Source organism: Ziziphus jujuba, chromosome 1 (assembly GCF_031755915.1).
Source record: "Ziziphus jujuba cultivar Dongzao chromosome 1, ASM3175591v1".
In the NCBI taxonomy this organism is placed as follows: Eukaryota; Viridiplantae; Streptophyta; class Magnoliopsida; order Rosales; family Rhamnaceae; genus Ziziphus; species Ziziphus jujuba.
This window is the reverse complement of record NC_083379.1, coordinates 2,255,929-2,272,907: the sequence shown is the minus strand read 5'-3', so window position 1 is coordinate 2,272,907 and position 16,979 is coordinate 2,255,929. Positions and strand designations below refer to the sequence as shown.

General features: G+C 32.1%; 3 protein-coding genes across 8 annotated transcripts; 1 reads left to right on the top strand and 2 right to left on the bottom strand.

Moving 5' to 3' along the window:
• Positions 1 to 323: 323 nt before the first annotated feature.
• On the bottom strand, positions 324 to 7,911 carry LOC107431617 (mannosyl-oligosaccharide 1,2-alpha-mannosidase MNS1). 3 transcript variants are annotated; one of them, XM_060820468.1, is made up of 15 exons: positions 7,746 to 7,911; positions 7,504 to 7,551; positions 7,226 to 7,273; positions 6,985 to 7,143; positions 5,988 to 6,100; positions 5,632 to 5,697; positions 5,308 to 5,494; positions 4,328 to 4,417; positions 4,001 to 4,125; positions 2,664 to 2,729; positions 2,100 to 2,208; positions 1,924 to 2,022; positions 1,512 to 1,592; positions 1,264 to 1,434; positions 324 to 908 (listed from the first exon to the last, which is right to left on the bottom strand). In XM_060820468.1, exons 1-15 carry the CDS (start codon positions 7,905 to 7,907, stop codon positions 735 to 737), a joined length of 1,698 nt encoding a protein of 565 aa, XP_060676451.1. In that variant the 5' UTR covers positions 7,908 to 7,911; the 3' UTR covers positions 324 to 734. The 3 variants fall into 3 exon arrangements, with proteins under 3 accessions (XP_060676451.1, XP_015898107.3, XP_060676459.1); XM_016042621.4 differs by having other exon boundaries at positions 5,308 to 5,479; XM_060820476.1 differs by lacking the exon at positions 324 to 908 and having other exon boundaries at positions 1,295 to 1,434; positions 1,512 to 1,620.
• A 217-nt stretch (positions 7,912 to 8,128) lies between these two features.
• LOC107430478 (protein At-4/1) lies at positions 8,129 to 10,494 on the top strand. 3 transcript variants are annotated; one of them, XM_060820487.1, is made up of 8 exons: positions 8,129 to 8,264; positions 8,499 to 8,704; positions 8,850 to 8,905; positions 9,021 to 9,098; positions 9,337 to 9,410; positions 9,503 to 9,636; positions 9,737 to 9,832; positions 10,136 to 10,494. In XM_060820487.1, the coding sequence occupies exons 2-8, from the start codon at positions 8,617 to 8,619 to the stop codon at positions 10,279 to 10,281; spliced, it is 672 nt and encodes a 223-aa protein (XP_060676470.1). In that variant the 5' UTR covers positions 8,129 to 8,264; positions 8,499 to 8,616; the 3' UTR covers positions 10,282 to 10,494. The 3 variants fall into 3 exon arrangements, with proteins under 3 accessions (XP_060676470.1, XP_048336930.2, XP_048336933.2); XM_048480973.2 differs by having other exon boundaries at positions 8,131 to 8,264; positions 8,599 to 8,704; XM_048480976.2 differs by having other exon boundaries at positions 8,205 to 8,264; positions 8,535 to 8,704.
• On the bottom strand, positions 10,423 to 13,352 carry LOC107431416 (probable inactive purple acid phosphatase 28). Of its 2 annotated transcripts, none has more exons than XM_016042354.4 (4): positions 13,004 to 13,352; positions 12,753 to 12,900; positions 11,468 to 11,898; positions 10,423 to 11,080 (listed from the first exon to the last, which is right to left on the bottom strand). In XM_016042354.4, exons 1-4 carry the CDS (start codon positions 13,187 to 13,189, stop codon positions 10,616 to 10,618), a joined length of 1,230 nt encoding a protein of 409 aa, XP_015897840.3. In that variant the 5' UTR covers positions 13,190 to 13,352; the 3' UTR covers positions 10,423 to 10,615. The 2 variants fall into 2 exon arrangements, with proteins under 2 accessions (XP_015897840.3, XP_015897892.3); XM_016042406.4 differs by having other exon boundaries at positions 11,468 to 11,895; positions 13,004 to 13,349.
• Between the last annotated feature and the right edge of the window lie 3,627 nt (positions 13,353 to 16,979).

Below are 16,979 nucleotides of genomic sequence, written 5' to 3'. Positions count from 1 at the left end.
ATAGCTACTGCTTCTATATTAGTATTTAACTTTGTGTAAAATATTATCACATCACTTATGGTTAAAATTTAAAATAGTTTTTAAAATTTTTACGCATATAATGGTATTAATATTACTCTTCCGGAATCTCCAAACATCACATGAAATTGAAAGTTCTTAATGGACCTAACCCCTAAACCATCCCAAATGGGCCCTAAAAGTCCAATTTACTATATAATAGGCCCTGATGGTCCTTAAATAGGAAATGACATTAGGAATTTTCGATCCCCAAAAAATGAGCCACTCTTTCCGCCCCTGTTTACAATTTTAGACAGTACAACAAATTAAAAGAAACGTTAACATTCACTTATATTTCATACGAAGGCCAAGAAGAACAACAATGTATAATTTCGAGTTTAGTCAAGTTCTACGACTAAGAGGTCCCTCAAGGGATAGTTTTATAAAAATATCATCTCCCAAATAAATTGCAACTCTAACTTAAATACCCCAATCCCCAGCCAAGAAGCTCAATCATATATACTAATTTACATCGAATTATGTGACTGATTACTCATTCATGTGGAGAAAATGAACTGAAAACCAGCCCCATTGAGACTACATTGGGACTACAGATGCAGCAGAGCTAATTCTCGCCCTGATCTATAATAATTGCTTAGAATTTACAAATCAAAAAGAGGGAGTCAATTAATGGGTCCAAATTTATGTATGACAATCTAGGATGTCCACTTACATTGTTAACTCCCTTCATTGAGCTGTCGAGTTACAATTCTCAGAGGGTGAGCTTCTGTGTTAAATACCCATTTGTCTAGAGACAAAAATGATGGAGGCGAGAATAGGAGGTAAAGATACTTTAATGTTTCCGCAAGGAAAAAGCTCTGCATCAAATTGTCTCTATCACCTGTAGAAACCTGACCAAAAAAATTGGCTAAGTTCAATAATTGTTCAATATATTCAAACATATATTCCCAAAGAAAAAGGGCAGAAGTGATTGAGGAGTCTTTACTTTCCATACTTCACCTTCTACCATGTTGATTTTGAAATATGTACGAAACACATGTGCAAATTTAAAAATACAACATACTAGAAAGCTGCTTAAAATACTAATAATTTTTTTTTTTTTTTTTTGGATTGTGAATGAGACATAGCCTGATCTTTTTAATTACAGAATGATTGAAAATTATTAAGGTTATGGTGGTGTACTACCACATCTAAAGAATTCAGTAATAAGAGATATCATAAATTCTGGCTTTGAAAGACTCTTACATCATAGAGTCCAACATAACCAGTCTCTATGCGCGAGTTCTTTTCGAATGCTTGGAAAATATTCCAACCCCAATCTCGATATGTTTTGTTCCCAGTGAAACGCCAGAGATAAAACAGTGATTCAATTGTCTCCGGCCTCAAAATGTTCCATGACGTACCAACGGTCATGTCCTAAACAATAATTGCCGTTGAGTAAATACATAATAATGACATTTTTGAATACAAGATTACAAATGATAGTGGCAGACCTGTCCATCATGAAAGAAATAATTTTCCCCAGCCAATTTCGTTGGTGTGGACTGATAGAAATTGTAACAAGTCCATGCAAGCTACATTATAAAGCCAACAAGAGTCGAGCTATATGGTGAAAGGTAAATATTAATCCAAGCCAACAATAACAGGAACAATTAAATAGCATTTGAAATCCAGCAGATTTACTGATCCTAAAGACCCAAGCATTAGATATTTTACAAGGTAGCCGGTCTAAAGAAAAGAAAAGAAAAGGAAAATAAAAAATAAAAAATGAGGCTTAACTTATTTTTAGTTAAAACAATAAACATGGACCTGTGCTTCTTCTTCACCAAATAGAAGCTTAACATAACATGCTAAATTAAGTTTATTCAACTAGAATTATATCAAAAAATACTATTTTATAGGTACCTCTTCAGCAAGGGATAAGAACTTTTTAGCTTCCCCATTACCATAGCCAAGAGACCCCAAAGCCAGCATTCCAGGAGCAAAACAAGCTAATTCATCCATCTGCACAAAATCAACACTACCTTATAATAGTTGCCAAATATTATGATCCAATTATTCTTTTAAGTTCATAATGCTACCTTGTTAGACAGTGCATTTCCAGTCTTCTCACATATATAGGCAAAAGAAGACGGTGTTGTTCTCCGAACCAAGCTTTGCAGACCTTTCATTGATGTTTCCCACATTTCTCTGCTTCCAGCAATCATTAAACAGATATGAATAGCAACACAGATAACACAATAATATATTATCATAATTATAATCATAATCATCGGAGTACTCTGAGTGTTGCAGGCATGCTTGAAGGCAAAAGACCAATGTATCTAACCTGTATTAACTTTAGAATTGAGAAAGTGGTGTAGTGTAACATAATCAAGATATTCCATGGAACTATTAGTGTCAAAGTTCAACAAGAAAAGAATAAGAAAGAAAATTTTGTCATGCAATAGAAGGTATAGCCTTTGATGCATAAAGGTGAAACCTATGGAAACTTGAATTGTATAATTTGAAAAATATTATGATTACAATAACACTTGTATAGCTATACCATCTAATAACATAACTTTCACGGTGAAAGTAGAAAAAAGTGTGGTGATTCCAATAGCATGCCATGTATTATCAAACTAATACTGAAAGCTTCTTACCTGTAGTGCTTTACGTCATCTGTCTTGTTTCCTAGTATCCAAACCTTGAGCAGATACTCATAAAAGCTGCAACCAAACAGAGAAGCAAAGTCAATTGGCAAGTCATATCTTATGCATATTAGCTCTCCAAAAGAGGATTACATACTCAAAAACAATCTTTGTCTTAAAAAAATCATTTCCTTCCATCCATCCATCCATCCATCCATACTATATCCTTTAGATACATGAACAAATTTTAGGGGCTCGTGTATAGAACCCACGAACATCTAAATTTTTAGTGAACCATAATAAAATGCATAATATGATTCCATATTTTCAATTAACCAAAATCTATTGACAACTGATGGTTTAACTTATTTACTCTTCTGTGGTGACAAAACAAATTTTCATGGCTATCATAATCAGTATTAATATTTTTGTCCAGAGATTCTCATAACATAATCAATTGGAGTTTTATTCACAAAATTATAATGCCATTAGTAGTTTGAACTTCGAAAACTTAAGGTAATTCGCAGATCACAATCAAAAGAAAATAGGGCCCCCACAAAGCACAATTCAACTTCTACAGATATCGAAAACAGTAATTCAACCCTCTCTTATATAGGGTTTAAGGTATTTACCCCAAAGCCAGCACTCAGACCATTATCCACCACACTCTCCAACCCACTTATAATGCAACCAGAATAAAAGCCTCTTCAAACCTTCAACCTTCTATCCCATCAATGAAATCGAAATAGACATTAACTTATAAGAAATTGGTTTATTACTCGTTTGCACTCTTATCATCAAATAATACTATGTTAACAGATACCACCTCAAAAATATATCGCCATTATCAAAATCCATTGAACAATAAGATTTCTTCCCCAAAAAAGACATAGAATCATGATTAAAATCCTTAAGCCATAAAATCATCCACATAAGAGTGTCACATTCCTCTGAACTCTTGAAAACCTCCAAAACAGCACAAATAGATCCCACAGCCGAGTCCAAGAAATTACAACACAGGAAAGGAGTACGGGAAGCGAGTTAATCAAAGAAAATCAAATCCTCAACTATCTCCAAGCATATATAACAATCACCTTACTAAACCCATCTACTCTATATCTTTGTGAATTACTGGTTACATCTCTACTTATTTTACTTGTATTAGATTTTATTGTCTCTATGTTATTGACTTTTGTTTTCTATATTTCTTATGCATATGAATTTTATGCATTGGAAGCCAGAATAACTCTTATATTTAGCTGTAAAAACAATTAAAAATGTATAACATACATATATTCAAGAAGACAAAATAAGTTTGGAAAGCTTTCAACATCTGAAATATTCAATACCTATCACCCATGGCACCAAATGTAACTCTTGAGTAAGAAGATATTCCAGTGTGAGGATTAATATATATGGGAAGCAAACCATCAGCAGGAAAGGTTCGATTAAGCTCCATGATGACATTTTCCACCTGAATTATTGGAATGCAGACAGTTTTATAGGAAGCAGATGAAGCAAAACAGAATACTTTCCACAATAATTAATGGTCATGATTTCTAATGAAATCTTTGAGCACATGAAATATGAGAATGTTTATGTAACAATTTCATTACAATGATGATAGCTTTTCAACTGACTAAAATTCCTGGGTATTGTCAGTCCATAGAGAATACCTTCTGCTGGTACTTGAAGTCATTTGTCCTTTGAGATAAAGCAATAAATTCAAGTTGCTCTGAAGCAGCATCTGCCAGAATACTATTTCCCTAGAAACAGAGAATGTTTAGTTAATAACAACTTAAAAAAAATGGCACCTATATAAAAATCACATAGCCATGACCATCTAGCTGCCTTTTAGCATGCCTTATACAGTAATTTACACCAAAGACACATAGTTTAATACCAAGATCATGAATCAAATTTCATAACATAAGTCATGCCAAATTTAGGCAAAGTCACTATGGAAACTAAAACTTTGCACAAAAAACACAATAATTTCTAATAAAAGAGATCAGACAATATTAATTAGCTCACAAAATTTATCAAGCCATTGGTGAAAGTAATTTATATCAAATGGTGCACAATGAAGAGCAGTATCACGTTTTTAGGCATCCTTGGCAAACTCCAAGAAACTGGAAAAGCATATTTCCATCTTAAAGGTGCCAAAGTTCTGTTAGCTTGTGCTTTTACTCAAGTAATTATTGTAGCTAATAAGTTAAACAGGAAAGACTAGCATTAATCAGCAATTTGTAACCTTGATAATCTGTGTTAAGGAGGTTTCCCTAACATAATGTATATCCACTCAATGGTCATTAAATTTATGTTAAGTATAAGATAAAACTATTCATATAACTGAATGCACCTAAAATGAATAAGACGGGAAAAAAAAAAACACTTTGCCCAGTCTCCAATTCAACTGCTTATTAGTAGATAATTTCTAGAAAACCTAAAACCCTACTTGAACCTCACATTAATCCCATAGACGATATTAAATCGGTATTCAGTACAGCATACCTTTTAAGAAAAAAAAAAAGATTCATTCTAGAATTAATAAAATGATTTGCTTCTCGATTTAAGATAATACTGGAATGTATGAACAAAGAATAGAAATAAATTAAGACATATTAATCAGTAAAAAAAGAAGCTCAGAACTTACCCCTGTCCACATGTGGTTATGGGCATTCCCATTTGCTAAGTTAATTAAGTTGTAGGGGATTCCTGAAGGTGTATCCCATGCAGGCAGTAATCTATCAGCAATATCTCTAGCCTTTTCTAGGAAGATTTCATCACCAGAGAGATCATACGCACTAATAAGTCCTCCTATAACTCTGGAATCAACAGAACTAGTTATAAAAATAGTCACTCAATCAATGAGGATCAATAGATACAGCATACTGAGACAGAATATTTCTAAATGTCTAAGAAATCAATACACTAGATTAATTACTATACAAAGGAAGATTAAACCTTCTAATGTAACCTTATGGTTGTCTCAAAAACACTAGCCTCATAATCCTTGTTGAAGTTTAATGAGTTTGCAACCCACCTGCAGTTATTTATCGTCGGAAATCAATTAACGAAACAAATCAAAAAACATGAAAACTAGAAATTTAAGAAAATGATAATAATACCAAAAAATAAAGGAATCAAATAAATTTTAAGAACCACTTTGGAAAAATCCTTAGAAAGTGTTCAGAACTAAAAAAGGAATACTGTTTTTATATATGTGGAAATTCTTCCAAAGTTGGATCACAATGTTGAGCATAACTGTATATGGCAATACAGCATAGATTTAAAGATGATGAAAATTGAGATAAAGAAAGAAGACAGACTCACTCTCTAGCTCTTTGAAATTGCTCGTCAAGACCCATTATATATAAAGTATCAAGAGAATCTATTAGAGTTGCTCCAAGACCACCAAAAGTATTCATCCCATTTCTTGTCTGCGGCTGCTTGAAATGAGAATTAGCTTTCAACAACATATTTTATACAAAGGATGCAAATCATGAAAATTCCAAACTTTAGAACCAACTCTTAAAATTGAGGTACAGAAGATACTGAACTCATAATAAATCTCCAATTCAAAAACAAGCATAAAAAAAGCAACAGTTTTCCACATAACCACTACATCTTCAAATTGCAAATCTAAACTATTAGCCCACTTAACTTGAAACAGAATTCTCATCTACCAGTTCACTGCTTGACATTTTGATTCTGTATTTTAATTTTGTATATCTGTTAAAGTTCTATTTCTAAGTTTATTTTGTAAAAAAATGTCAGTGCTAATATTAAATTGCTATTATCATAATAGGTATAGAATTAGTGTAATTAAGTTGCTGAGTAATATTATTTTGATATAAAGGTAGGCATTGATAGTCTGCTAAGACAGTTTGGCCCACTTTCTAGTTGCCTTTACGATTAATATTTTAGCATGATAATAAAGCCTAGGTATTTATCTGGTCTAGTATTTGAATCCTGCAGGCATTCATTTATTTTATTATATATATATATATATATATTTTTTTTTTACCGAAAACAGTACTTCTAACATTCATTTCTGTTAATTTGTTGTGTTACAGGAGTCAAGATCCCTTTTCTGCCCCATTATTGGTACAAGGAATAACTATCAGTTCTCCCAAAAGGTTAGGTTATCCTATTCATTAGCTAAAGAGGGAGTTAAAAAATGAAGGTATTTTGATGTCCAAAACAGGCATTGGGACTGTATACATATATACCTCCATATATACACATACATATTCAGTAACACGCACAAATATATACATATTATAAATATACAAACGCATATACCGTAATAGATATTAAAAGAAGTTACCTGAAGTTCATCTTGGCCCCATGCAAACCTCTCATAAGAAGTCCAGGCATGAAGCATTGCATCTTTGACTTCGTTTCTTCGTTGAACATTGACATTATCATCATCTTCCATGCCAACGCTTACAACCCAATCCTTTGCATGACTTCTTACATCTTCCACCTTACATTTCACAAATACCAAGTTTGCAAAAACGAATTGAACTTTTCTATCTTAGGCATATGTGGTTTAATTCGATCATTACCTCATTTTGGAAATGCGTCAGTTGCTCATGTAATTTTAAAGTTTCCACCTGGGAAAAAAAAAAAAATCATATATTCCTAGTAAAATTAAGAATTTACATTAAAAAAAAAAAGAAAAAGAAAAAGAAAAAGGCTCGAAATTCCATTTTCAGTTCCGGTTCCACTGTTTTCCATTAAAGCAAACAGAATATATTTCGAGAAACCTACATTTCATAAATATCAACTGCACAAACCAATTGAAAATTTTCTTTATCTAGGCATAGATTTATTTAATCGTTACCTCATTCTGCAAATGCGTCAGATGCTCATATAATTTTGAAGCTTCAACCTGTTAAAATCAGAATTTTCTCGTAAAATTAAGAAATTACATAAACAAACAAACAAACAAAGCTCCAAATTCCGGTTCCACTATTTACCGTTCACACAAATAGAATATATAACATTTCCCAAAAAAAAAAAATGAAAAAAGAAAACAATAAAAATAAAGAAGATCATCCCGACGATGATGATGATGATGAGAACCTGTTGGGCGGTGGCGAGGATTTGGGGGTCGCAGACAATAAGAAATGTGAAATTAAGGAATGAAAGGATGACAAGTGCGAATGGTTTGGGGCTTTTCAGGTAATATCTCCACGCACTCCACCACGAGAACGGTAACGATGAAGAGGATGATATCCTTCCCATTCGATTTTATTTTTATTTATTTATTATCTATTTTTTGCAGATCAAATTTAGTTTTCAACGGGGAGAAAATCAAAACCATTATCAAACTCCAAATAAAGCATTGAATGAGGAACGGAAAAAAGAGGAAAGAAGACAACGTAGTGCTTTCATATATGGATGAAAAAAAAAAGATAAATATATATACATATATAAACAAAATTCAAATAATATTCGCGGACGTGTCGGAAGTTTATTGGCCCAGATAGAGTATATAATAGCACTTTTCCATCTCATTTCGAAATGATAAAAGAGAAGATGGCGGCAACCGCTAACGACGAAACGGACAGTCTGCTTCTCACTTTCGATCAGATCTACGAGGTTTGCCTTCTATCAGTTTTCAACTTCACGTATAGTTTCCCTTTTTTGCCTTTTTTGGATTCCGAGAATTTTATAGAAAATATTAACTCCAAATCAATTGCATAAGCTGTACTAAGTTTTTACTGCATTTTCTTTCTCAGAATTCAAAAAGAGCCTCACGGTACATAAAACACGAAATTTTTCAGAATTTTGATGGAGCATTTTTTTTTTTTTTCTTTTTCTTGTTCTAAACAGTGTTTTTAATTTTATATGCTTTCCCGGGATCCAAAGGGAGGTTTATGTTGATTCGATCCCAAAATACTGAAAATGGTGATAATGATTCTTGCTAAGCCAGAATTTCAAGAGCGGCGTGATGGAGATCCAATTGCTGAAATCAAAGTCCGATACCGAAGTGAGGAAGTTTCAAGCTCTTGAAGTCACTTGCAACAGTCTGAAACAAGGTCAAATATTGGCATATCAAATTAGATTTTCTTTTTTTTTTTTTTTTGGTATATATAATATGTTTTTTAGATTTTATTATGCCTCTTTGTAAAACCTGCACAATGTAGCTTGAAACTCAAAATAAAATGCCATGTTATGTTTCAGAAAATGAGAGATTGACGAAACTGTATACAGAATCTTTGAACAATCTAGCTAATGAGGTATGTGTCTTATTTTGCTTATTAAAACGACGAGTCGTTCCCAAATTCGAATTCTCTGTTTACGTAATTTTTATTTTATTATTATTATTATTTTTTTTTTTCTTTTGACTTACAGCTGGAATACCGTTCTTCATGCAAGAGCTTGAAAGAGGAATTAAAGAGAATGAGTGATGAATACTTCAGTAAGAAAGATGTAAATTGCTTAAACCACTCCATATATATCTTTCTTTGTCAGTGTTTCAGCTAACATGGCTTTACTGGGTCAGTGAACTAATTGTTTTGTCTCTGAAATCCTTGTATTTTTATGGAAAATCTTAATATTTTTAGGAAACTCTAGTGAAAAAATGAAAGAAAATAAAATAATTTTGTGCACTACAGAAACTGGTTTTCACAATATGCATTCAAGTTTAAATGATGAATTGTGTGAGCAGGAGCATGGAAAGGCTATGGAATCGCTTAAGCAAGAATATAGTACCAAGATTAGGGACTTGGAAGCTCAAATTAGGTAAGTTTTTCTTTGAAAGATGAATATGTTGCAGTATTATGTTTTATGTTTAATCTGTTTAGAAATGAAAGTGTTTTCAATTTATAAATCAGAGGCTTACTAATCGAAAAGGCAACAAGTGAAGCAACAATCAATCATCTTCGCCTCGATTTAGCAGCACATAAATCCCACATTCAAGATCTAGCAACCAGGTTGGATCAAGTCCATATGAATATGGAATCAAAATGTGAGGTCTTAGTAAACTTCTTATTTTTAGTTTTGGCTACGAGAGTTTGTTATATCACGACGTGTGGTTTAAGTATGCTTTTCATTCTATGGTAGATTAGATAATCTTGAGATTCAGGATTTGAAGGACTGTCTCACAATTGAACAGGAGGAGAAAAATGACTTGAATAAAAAGCTTCGAGATTTGGAAAAGGAATGTAAGTTTTTCCTTGCTACTCACCTATTTTATAAGGGTTCTTCTGGGGTGCAAAATAGTTTTTTTTGATCGCTTAGGTTATGTGAGCGTAGCATGATAAAATGATTATTTTCCAACTCTCATGTCAAACATTTTAGTTTACATATCCTCTGATTTTTGTTTGAAACACTGGGAAGTTGAATATCGTGCAAAAGCAATTTGCTTCTCTGCCATACTGCGTGTATGGAGGTGTCAATCATACTGTGTTATCATTTTTTTCTCATTGTTACATGAAACGCTGCCAATTGGTTTCTGTACATTGCAGTGCTGATTAGCAGATCAAAACTTGGTGAGAAGCAACCAGATTCAACTTCGGACTGGCATGTTGAAACAATTAAAATAGAGATTATAAAGCTAAGGAGGGAGAATGAGATCTTAAAGCAGAAGCTTCTGCATTCAAAGGCAGGCTAGAGGAGGGTGGGTTTACTAATCTCACTGCGGTTTTACACCCCAAGAACATTATGTTTTTTGGGCCCTGTTAGAAAATGATGTTCTGAAGATCACACAAGTATAGCAATGAAACTAAGTACTCTGCTTTGTTGGACAAAGAAAAATTATAACTTGGTATTCCCAGCCAGCTGTATTCAATCACCGAAATCCAACACTTAAAGAATTTTTGCTACTTCTGTTTCTCACAATATCAAATTGAATTTTATGACATGAATTACAAGTGAACAACAGGCAGTGAAGATGGATATACAATGTGAATGGTACAAGTTGCAGTATTCTTATCCTGTAGCCAAACTCATGCTGATGGCTGTGACTCCCACAGAACTTGCTCATCAATCTTGCTTAATTTTTCATCGTCAAGACGTTTCCATGTCTTGATTCTCTGTACTCCTGTCCAATCTTTTTCTCCTTTGCCAAGTTCCAATGATATGACCCTTGCTCTTCTTGGCCATCCAGCCTTTCCATAACCATGGTATCCAAAGCCCCCACCATAACAGAACCATATCCCATCTAAATTTCCACAAAAATCATTGGTGTGATCATGGCCGATGAATGCAGCTTTCACATCTCTCATGGAGACAAGGGTCTGTAAGACTCCTGAATTCACCATGGAACATGCCACGGCCTCCTGAAGCTGACCAACAACCTTTTGGTAGTACAGCTGCCTAATTTCTGGGATTGGAATATGGAAAAACAGAAGTGCTGGTGGGGTGGTTGGAATCAGAGCATCATGTGAATGATTGAGATCCTGCTTTTGGCCCTGTTAGTGTGTGACCTGCAACATGTTAATGAAATCTAAATCCAGGAAACCTCCCTGTTGGGAATCAAATTAAAAGACAAAAATGAGGGATTGTTAAAATAATAAAAATTATGGAAATATAAGATTTATATTTAAAAAAAAAAAAAAAAAAAAAAAAAAAACTGTTGCACAATAAGCAACTTACGACATTGCATTAAAAGCCGTAAAATTTGTACCATTGAATTAAAAAGAAGCAAACTTATCATTCCATTAAAAGGTTGTAAAACTTCTTCCATTATAAATTAAAAGACTCTAAAACACATGACATAGAATTAAAGGCTGCCTTCAAAACTTCAGAAAAACCCAGAGAATGTGTATAGTGCATTAGAATGGTTTAGTTCCTTATACCTGAAATACTTGAGCAAAGCCACGAAGCCAGCGAAGTTGAGATTCCTTGATCCATCCATATGTTCGGATTCCTTGGACAGTCTCCCTGTCTCCACTGTCAAGAAAGAAAAGATTGAGGATGCTGCTGTTTGCCAAATGGGAACCTGAGGCACCATACACTTCCAGATTATAATTGCCAAAGCCATCAATGTTTTTGTTTCTTCCTCTTTTATGATGATTGGAGGATTCTTCAGCTGGTGGATTGGGTTGTGAGACGGAATAATCCATAAGGGAGAGGAAGAACATTAATTCTTCACGATTCATTGTAGATTCTTGGTCATGGTTTCCTAAAACCGCTGCCCACGGGAGTCCAGATTCCATAGCAGGACCAAATGCTCTGAATAGGGATTCAGCTGCATCAGTAGCGCTCGATCCAAATATATTATCTCCTACTAAGAAGAAAAAGAATAATCAATACATGAAGCTAAAATATTCATAAATCAGGAAGGCAGGAACTCATCAGAACCATTTAGTTTTAGAAAATGCAATACAGAATCAACTAAATTGATGTTCTAACATAGAGGAAATACCAAATAGACTCAAATTTGATGGATCCTTATTCTCAACTCTTAAATGACATACATTAATTTTAAAATTTTTAGTTGAAATTCAGGAAAGTACGTTGATACATGAATTTTTGAATAGCAAAGTCATTCCTTACCTAAAGGAAAGTCTTCCATAAAATATATCGACTTTAAACTTTCTAGGCAAAAGATAAAACAGATTCGTTGCCACATGAATCTTTGATGAGCAAAGTCAGTCCTAACCAAATGTTATATTGTTCAATTAAGCTTAACAAACAATGTTGAAAGCCTCTTTGCTCAAGCCTTTTCCATAATATTCGACCTTAAAATCCATAATACCCAATGTCATCCCTCAGTACATTTTTGTGGCTCAAGGGGCTGTGCAAGACTATTAAGCTATTTCCTTAATCCAAGACAATATTACGTGTAAACAAATGTAATTGACTAATATACTCTCCTTAGTTATTCATTCAATGATCAAGAAAGTTTGGGGGTCGGTTTAGGCCTTCGGCAAGAACAAAGATTCTATTGCAAGAAACTCTAGTTTGGGAATCAGTTCTGTTGCAAGAAAGTTTGGGGCAACAACCATAACAAAAGGCAAGAAAATCATACCCTCTGCATAACAACCGTCAACCATGATGATCGTAGAAAATGATTCCCATGAAAAGAAAACAGGGGCACTCAAAAATGCAAAACAAAAAAATAAAGAAACAACCAAGAACCTGTAAAAGCAATGAAATCAGGCTTTTCAGCTTCCAACATTGTTTTCAAGAACCGGGTCGAGTTAAGATCAGAGCAATACTGAAACTCAGACTCCAACACGTCTCGGCACCGAGTCACGGCTCCGTTCCCATAATGCAAATCGGCCACCTTTATCAAACATTTTGAGAGAAACCCACTTCGTTATTAATCGAAACCAATCAAAGAAAACCAAAAACAGAGAAAGACAAAAGGAGAAGAACAGAGACAATACCTGAAGGATTTTGAAGGTACCGTCGGAGCGAAAACGAAGGGGAAGATCTGGGTTCTTCTTGAGGCGTAAGGGTTGGTTGCCAACGAGCAACTTGTGAAGGAAAAAGGTATGGAGGAGGTAGAGAATAGCATAGAGGAATGCCAAGTAGAGAATAGAGTAGGTCCATTTTTGAGTTGCAGATTCCATCAGCTTTGCCTTTTCGGACAGGAAAGATGATGAAGAAAACAACTTTGAACAGAGAAGACGCAGAGTCGGATGGAGTCTTTTAGAGATTTTAATGGTTTAGATTTGATTCCCATGAATGTGGGTCGGAAAACAATGGCGACTTTGACCTGGGTTTTTGCACATTTTTTCTAATTTTTCACAGCATATAAAAAAAATAAAGAAAAACCTCTTCCTTTTTTTTTTTTCTTTTTTTCTTTTTTTCTTTTTTTCTTTTAAGTTTTAAGAAATGTTTTTACTCTTCGTCTTATATATTTATTTCTACTTTATAGCAAAAAAAATTGATACGATATCGCTAATTGGAAACTTTTCTGAAGCAGTATAGGAAGAAATTCACTACTATATTACCTAAATTTTACTTTAAATACAGAGACTATCTTTTCTTACATTTATAACTATTTATAATAGTATTCACGCAAAAAAAAAAACTATTATAATAATATGTTTTAAATTTATCCTATGGTTCTTTGTAAGATAATAATTTTTATCCCCAACTAATATGTAATAAGCTTTTGAAAGAAAGTTGAGTTTTTGAAGAAACAGGTAAGAGCAAATATATGTACAATGAAACCAAAATTCAGTAAAATATTTAAAATGATTTTAGAATAATTCTTATCCATGACCGTGAGTCATCAACTAGTTTTTGTTTTTTTTTTTTTCCCAAAAAAAAAAAAGAAAAAAGAAAAAGGAGAAGATTTTGTTAATACCGTTACCAAAAAACAAAAAAAATAAAAAATAAAAAAATAAAAAAGGCAGCAACAACAACAACAACAAACTTTTGTCCATACCAATGGGCTTTTACTAGGCCCGTTAAGCATAACCTCAGCCTATGTCACTTTGGATACCTTGCACGTAGTAGCTCGGTAAACTATCCCATGCCCATTATTATTCTTCTGATTATTATTATGCAGGCCCAGTTACTATAGCCGTGTGGTTTGTTTTCATTTGATGTTTGAAAAGACTGGTAAGAAGTAAAAAAATATATGCATAAATTATAATGAAACTAAAACCAAAATTTCTAAAAAATATTTTAATAATTTTAGAAATGAAAATATTTTTGAAATATAGAATAATTTTTATCAGTGAGTCAACAAGTTTTTTTTTTTTTTTTAAAGCAGAAAGAAAGAACGAAAAAGAAAATGAGCAGTTGGTTGAAAATATTGAAAATGTATAATTATTATTTTTTATATGCAAGTAATTGTAATTAAAAATATATATAATTATTATTAGAAACTTTTTTGGGCGCTAAAATGTGATTAGAAAATAATTGTTCTTTCATTAACTTTATATCTGTGGACTATAGTACTCATTTACCAGGAAATACCTTTTAGAAAATTGAGTACACATTGAACTGAGTTGGAAACTGATTTGGTACACGTCGCTAATCAGACAACAAAATATGTCAGTTACTAATGTAATTAGGCAAATAGAATATTTTGTCACTTTCCTATATTAAGATGAGGGTCAACCATTATTTACTACTTCTGTTACCATTTACTTTTTTTTAAACAAACAGATATTATATATACATATATATATATATATATATGCACACTAGAATAAAATTTTTATATATTATATATACACACGCACAAATTACTCATATATACATGTCAAGACTTCCGAAGTCGTTCAGAGTTGATAAAATTTTGTTGATTGAATTTCAACATCAAACGAAAACAACAACAACAACAACAACAACAACAACAACCACCGAAGCTAATCATTGTAATAATAGTATTATTTTTTACAAGTACTATGTATAATCTAGAACAATAAAAAACTAATAAACAAATAAAATGAATATCATATAGAAACTTATAATAATTAATTATATAATAAAAGAGGAGGCTAACCAATTAGTCTCCGTACGTAATATCCTATGTTGTACAATGGCATCACCAAAACATGAATTATCAAGGAGCTCACATTATTTATGAACAATAATGCATATTTTAGGCTGCTATGATTGGTTGGTCTTCATGTGCTCTAGTTTCAGCAATAAACTAAACATATCATATGCTTTCTGAACTGAATTATTTCGACCAGCAGTCAGAAAAACAAATAACTCTTTTATTTTATAGTCATAATGGCAAAGCATGCTCTATGCAGTTGTAACGTGTATTCAATTTACATGACGCCCACTTGGTAAACAAATTGATATATCGTTTTTATATATATTCAGAGAACCATCTGAGAAGCAGGAATTTTGAAAAAGTCTATATAATTTTAAAATTTAATAAAAAAGACTGAATTATTGAATAAAATGACTATAAAACTTCAATGATTGATATAAAATAAGAGGATGGTGAACTCTAAAATAAAGAAGTCAAAATCAGTTATTACACTTCCTTTTGAATTCCTAAACTTATTAAAGATTTAAACCTTTTTTTTTTTTTTTTTTGTGTATTTGTACTAGGCTTTGAAGTGTAGAAAGACACCTAGACGCAAAGTGGCAGATATATTGGAGAAAGTATAATGTTCAAGCCTAAAATATTGGTACTTTGCAAAATAATAATAATAATAATATTACAAATTATATGGATGGTGTATTATGTATAAAATGTAAAATGGAGCTCTTAGGAAGATAAGCATAATGTAATAAAATAAAACTTCAAATTATTATGGGAAATATAAAATGAAAATAAAATTAAAAAATGAAGAAGGCAATCATGCCTGGCACCCTCTTGAGGCAAGTCATAAATCGAAAAAAATATGAATATATAATTGATGACATTATTATAAAAATGTTAAACTTTTTTATATTTTAATGACAATATTACTCAATAAAATACTTCTATTAGATGTTTGTTTTTTCATAGCTCTAAATAGCTAAAATGAGAAATCTCATTAATCAGGAAGAAATGAAAATATACATATTACAAGTTTGTGATTTATCGCTCAAGGAGAGAGCCTATTCTAGCTAGCCACTCTTTTCTAGTACTAAAATGATATTGTATATTCATCAAAGTCCATTGAGTTAGTTTTAATGAAAACTTTCTGCTTTATTTACTCAAAAAAAAAAAAAATTCTGCTTTATTTCTCAGCAAAAATAAATAAACAAAGAAACTCTGCTAAACTATTTAACCCCCAAAAAAAAAAAATTTTCTGCTTTATTTCTCAGCAAAAATAAATAAACGAAGAACTCTGCTAAACTTTTTAACATCCTCATTACAATTCCAATAAAGCAAAGAAAAATTCCACAAAGATAAAAAGCAACAATATATTTTCCTACCAATCTGATGAGTTAATTATACATAAAACATTTCCACGCTTTATTGCTAGCCTTAATTCTTGTACCTTTTTTAGGTGATCATTACACATATATATATATATATATATATATATATATATTATCTTAACATATAGTTAAAGGAAAAGATTTGTTGAACCATATAAACATAGAAATCAAAATTAAAGAAACTAAGAATTGTCAAATAATATGTATTTGAGATCATTTCATGTATAGATTCTGCAGAAAAATGGGTCATGCATAATTAAAAAATATTTTAAATTTTAATCCTGATTGAAACAAGCCATGCTAAAATGTTATATGGATTAAACTCTTGTTATTAATTTGGATATAATTTACAAAATAATACTTTCCGTATAATTAACAAACTGTTCTGCAATATTATTAAGAAATCAATAAATAAAACATTGAAAGTAAGATCCAATATTTTAATATAGAAACCGTGCCTATGAAGACATAACTAAAATCTATATTTTAAATTAAAATCAAACGCAAGCTAGC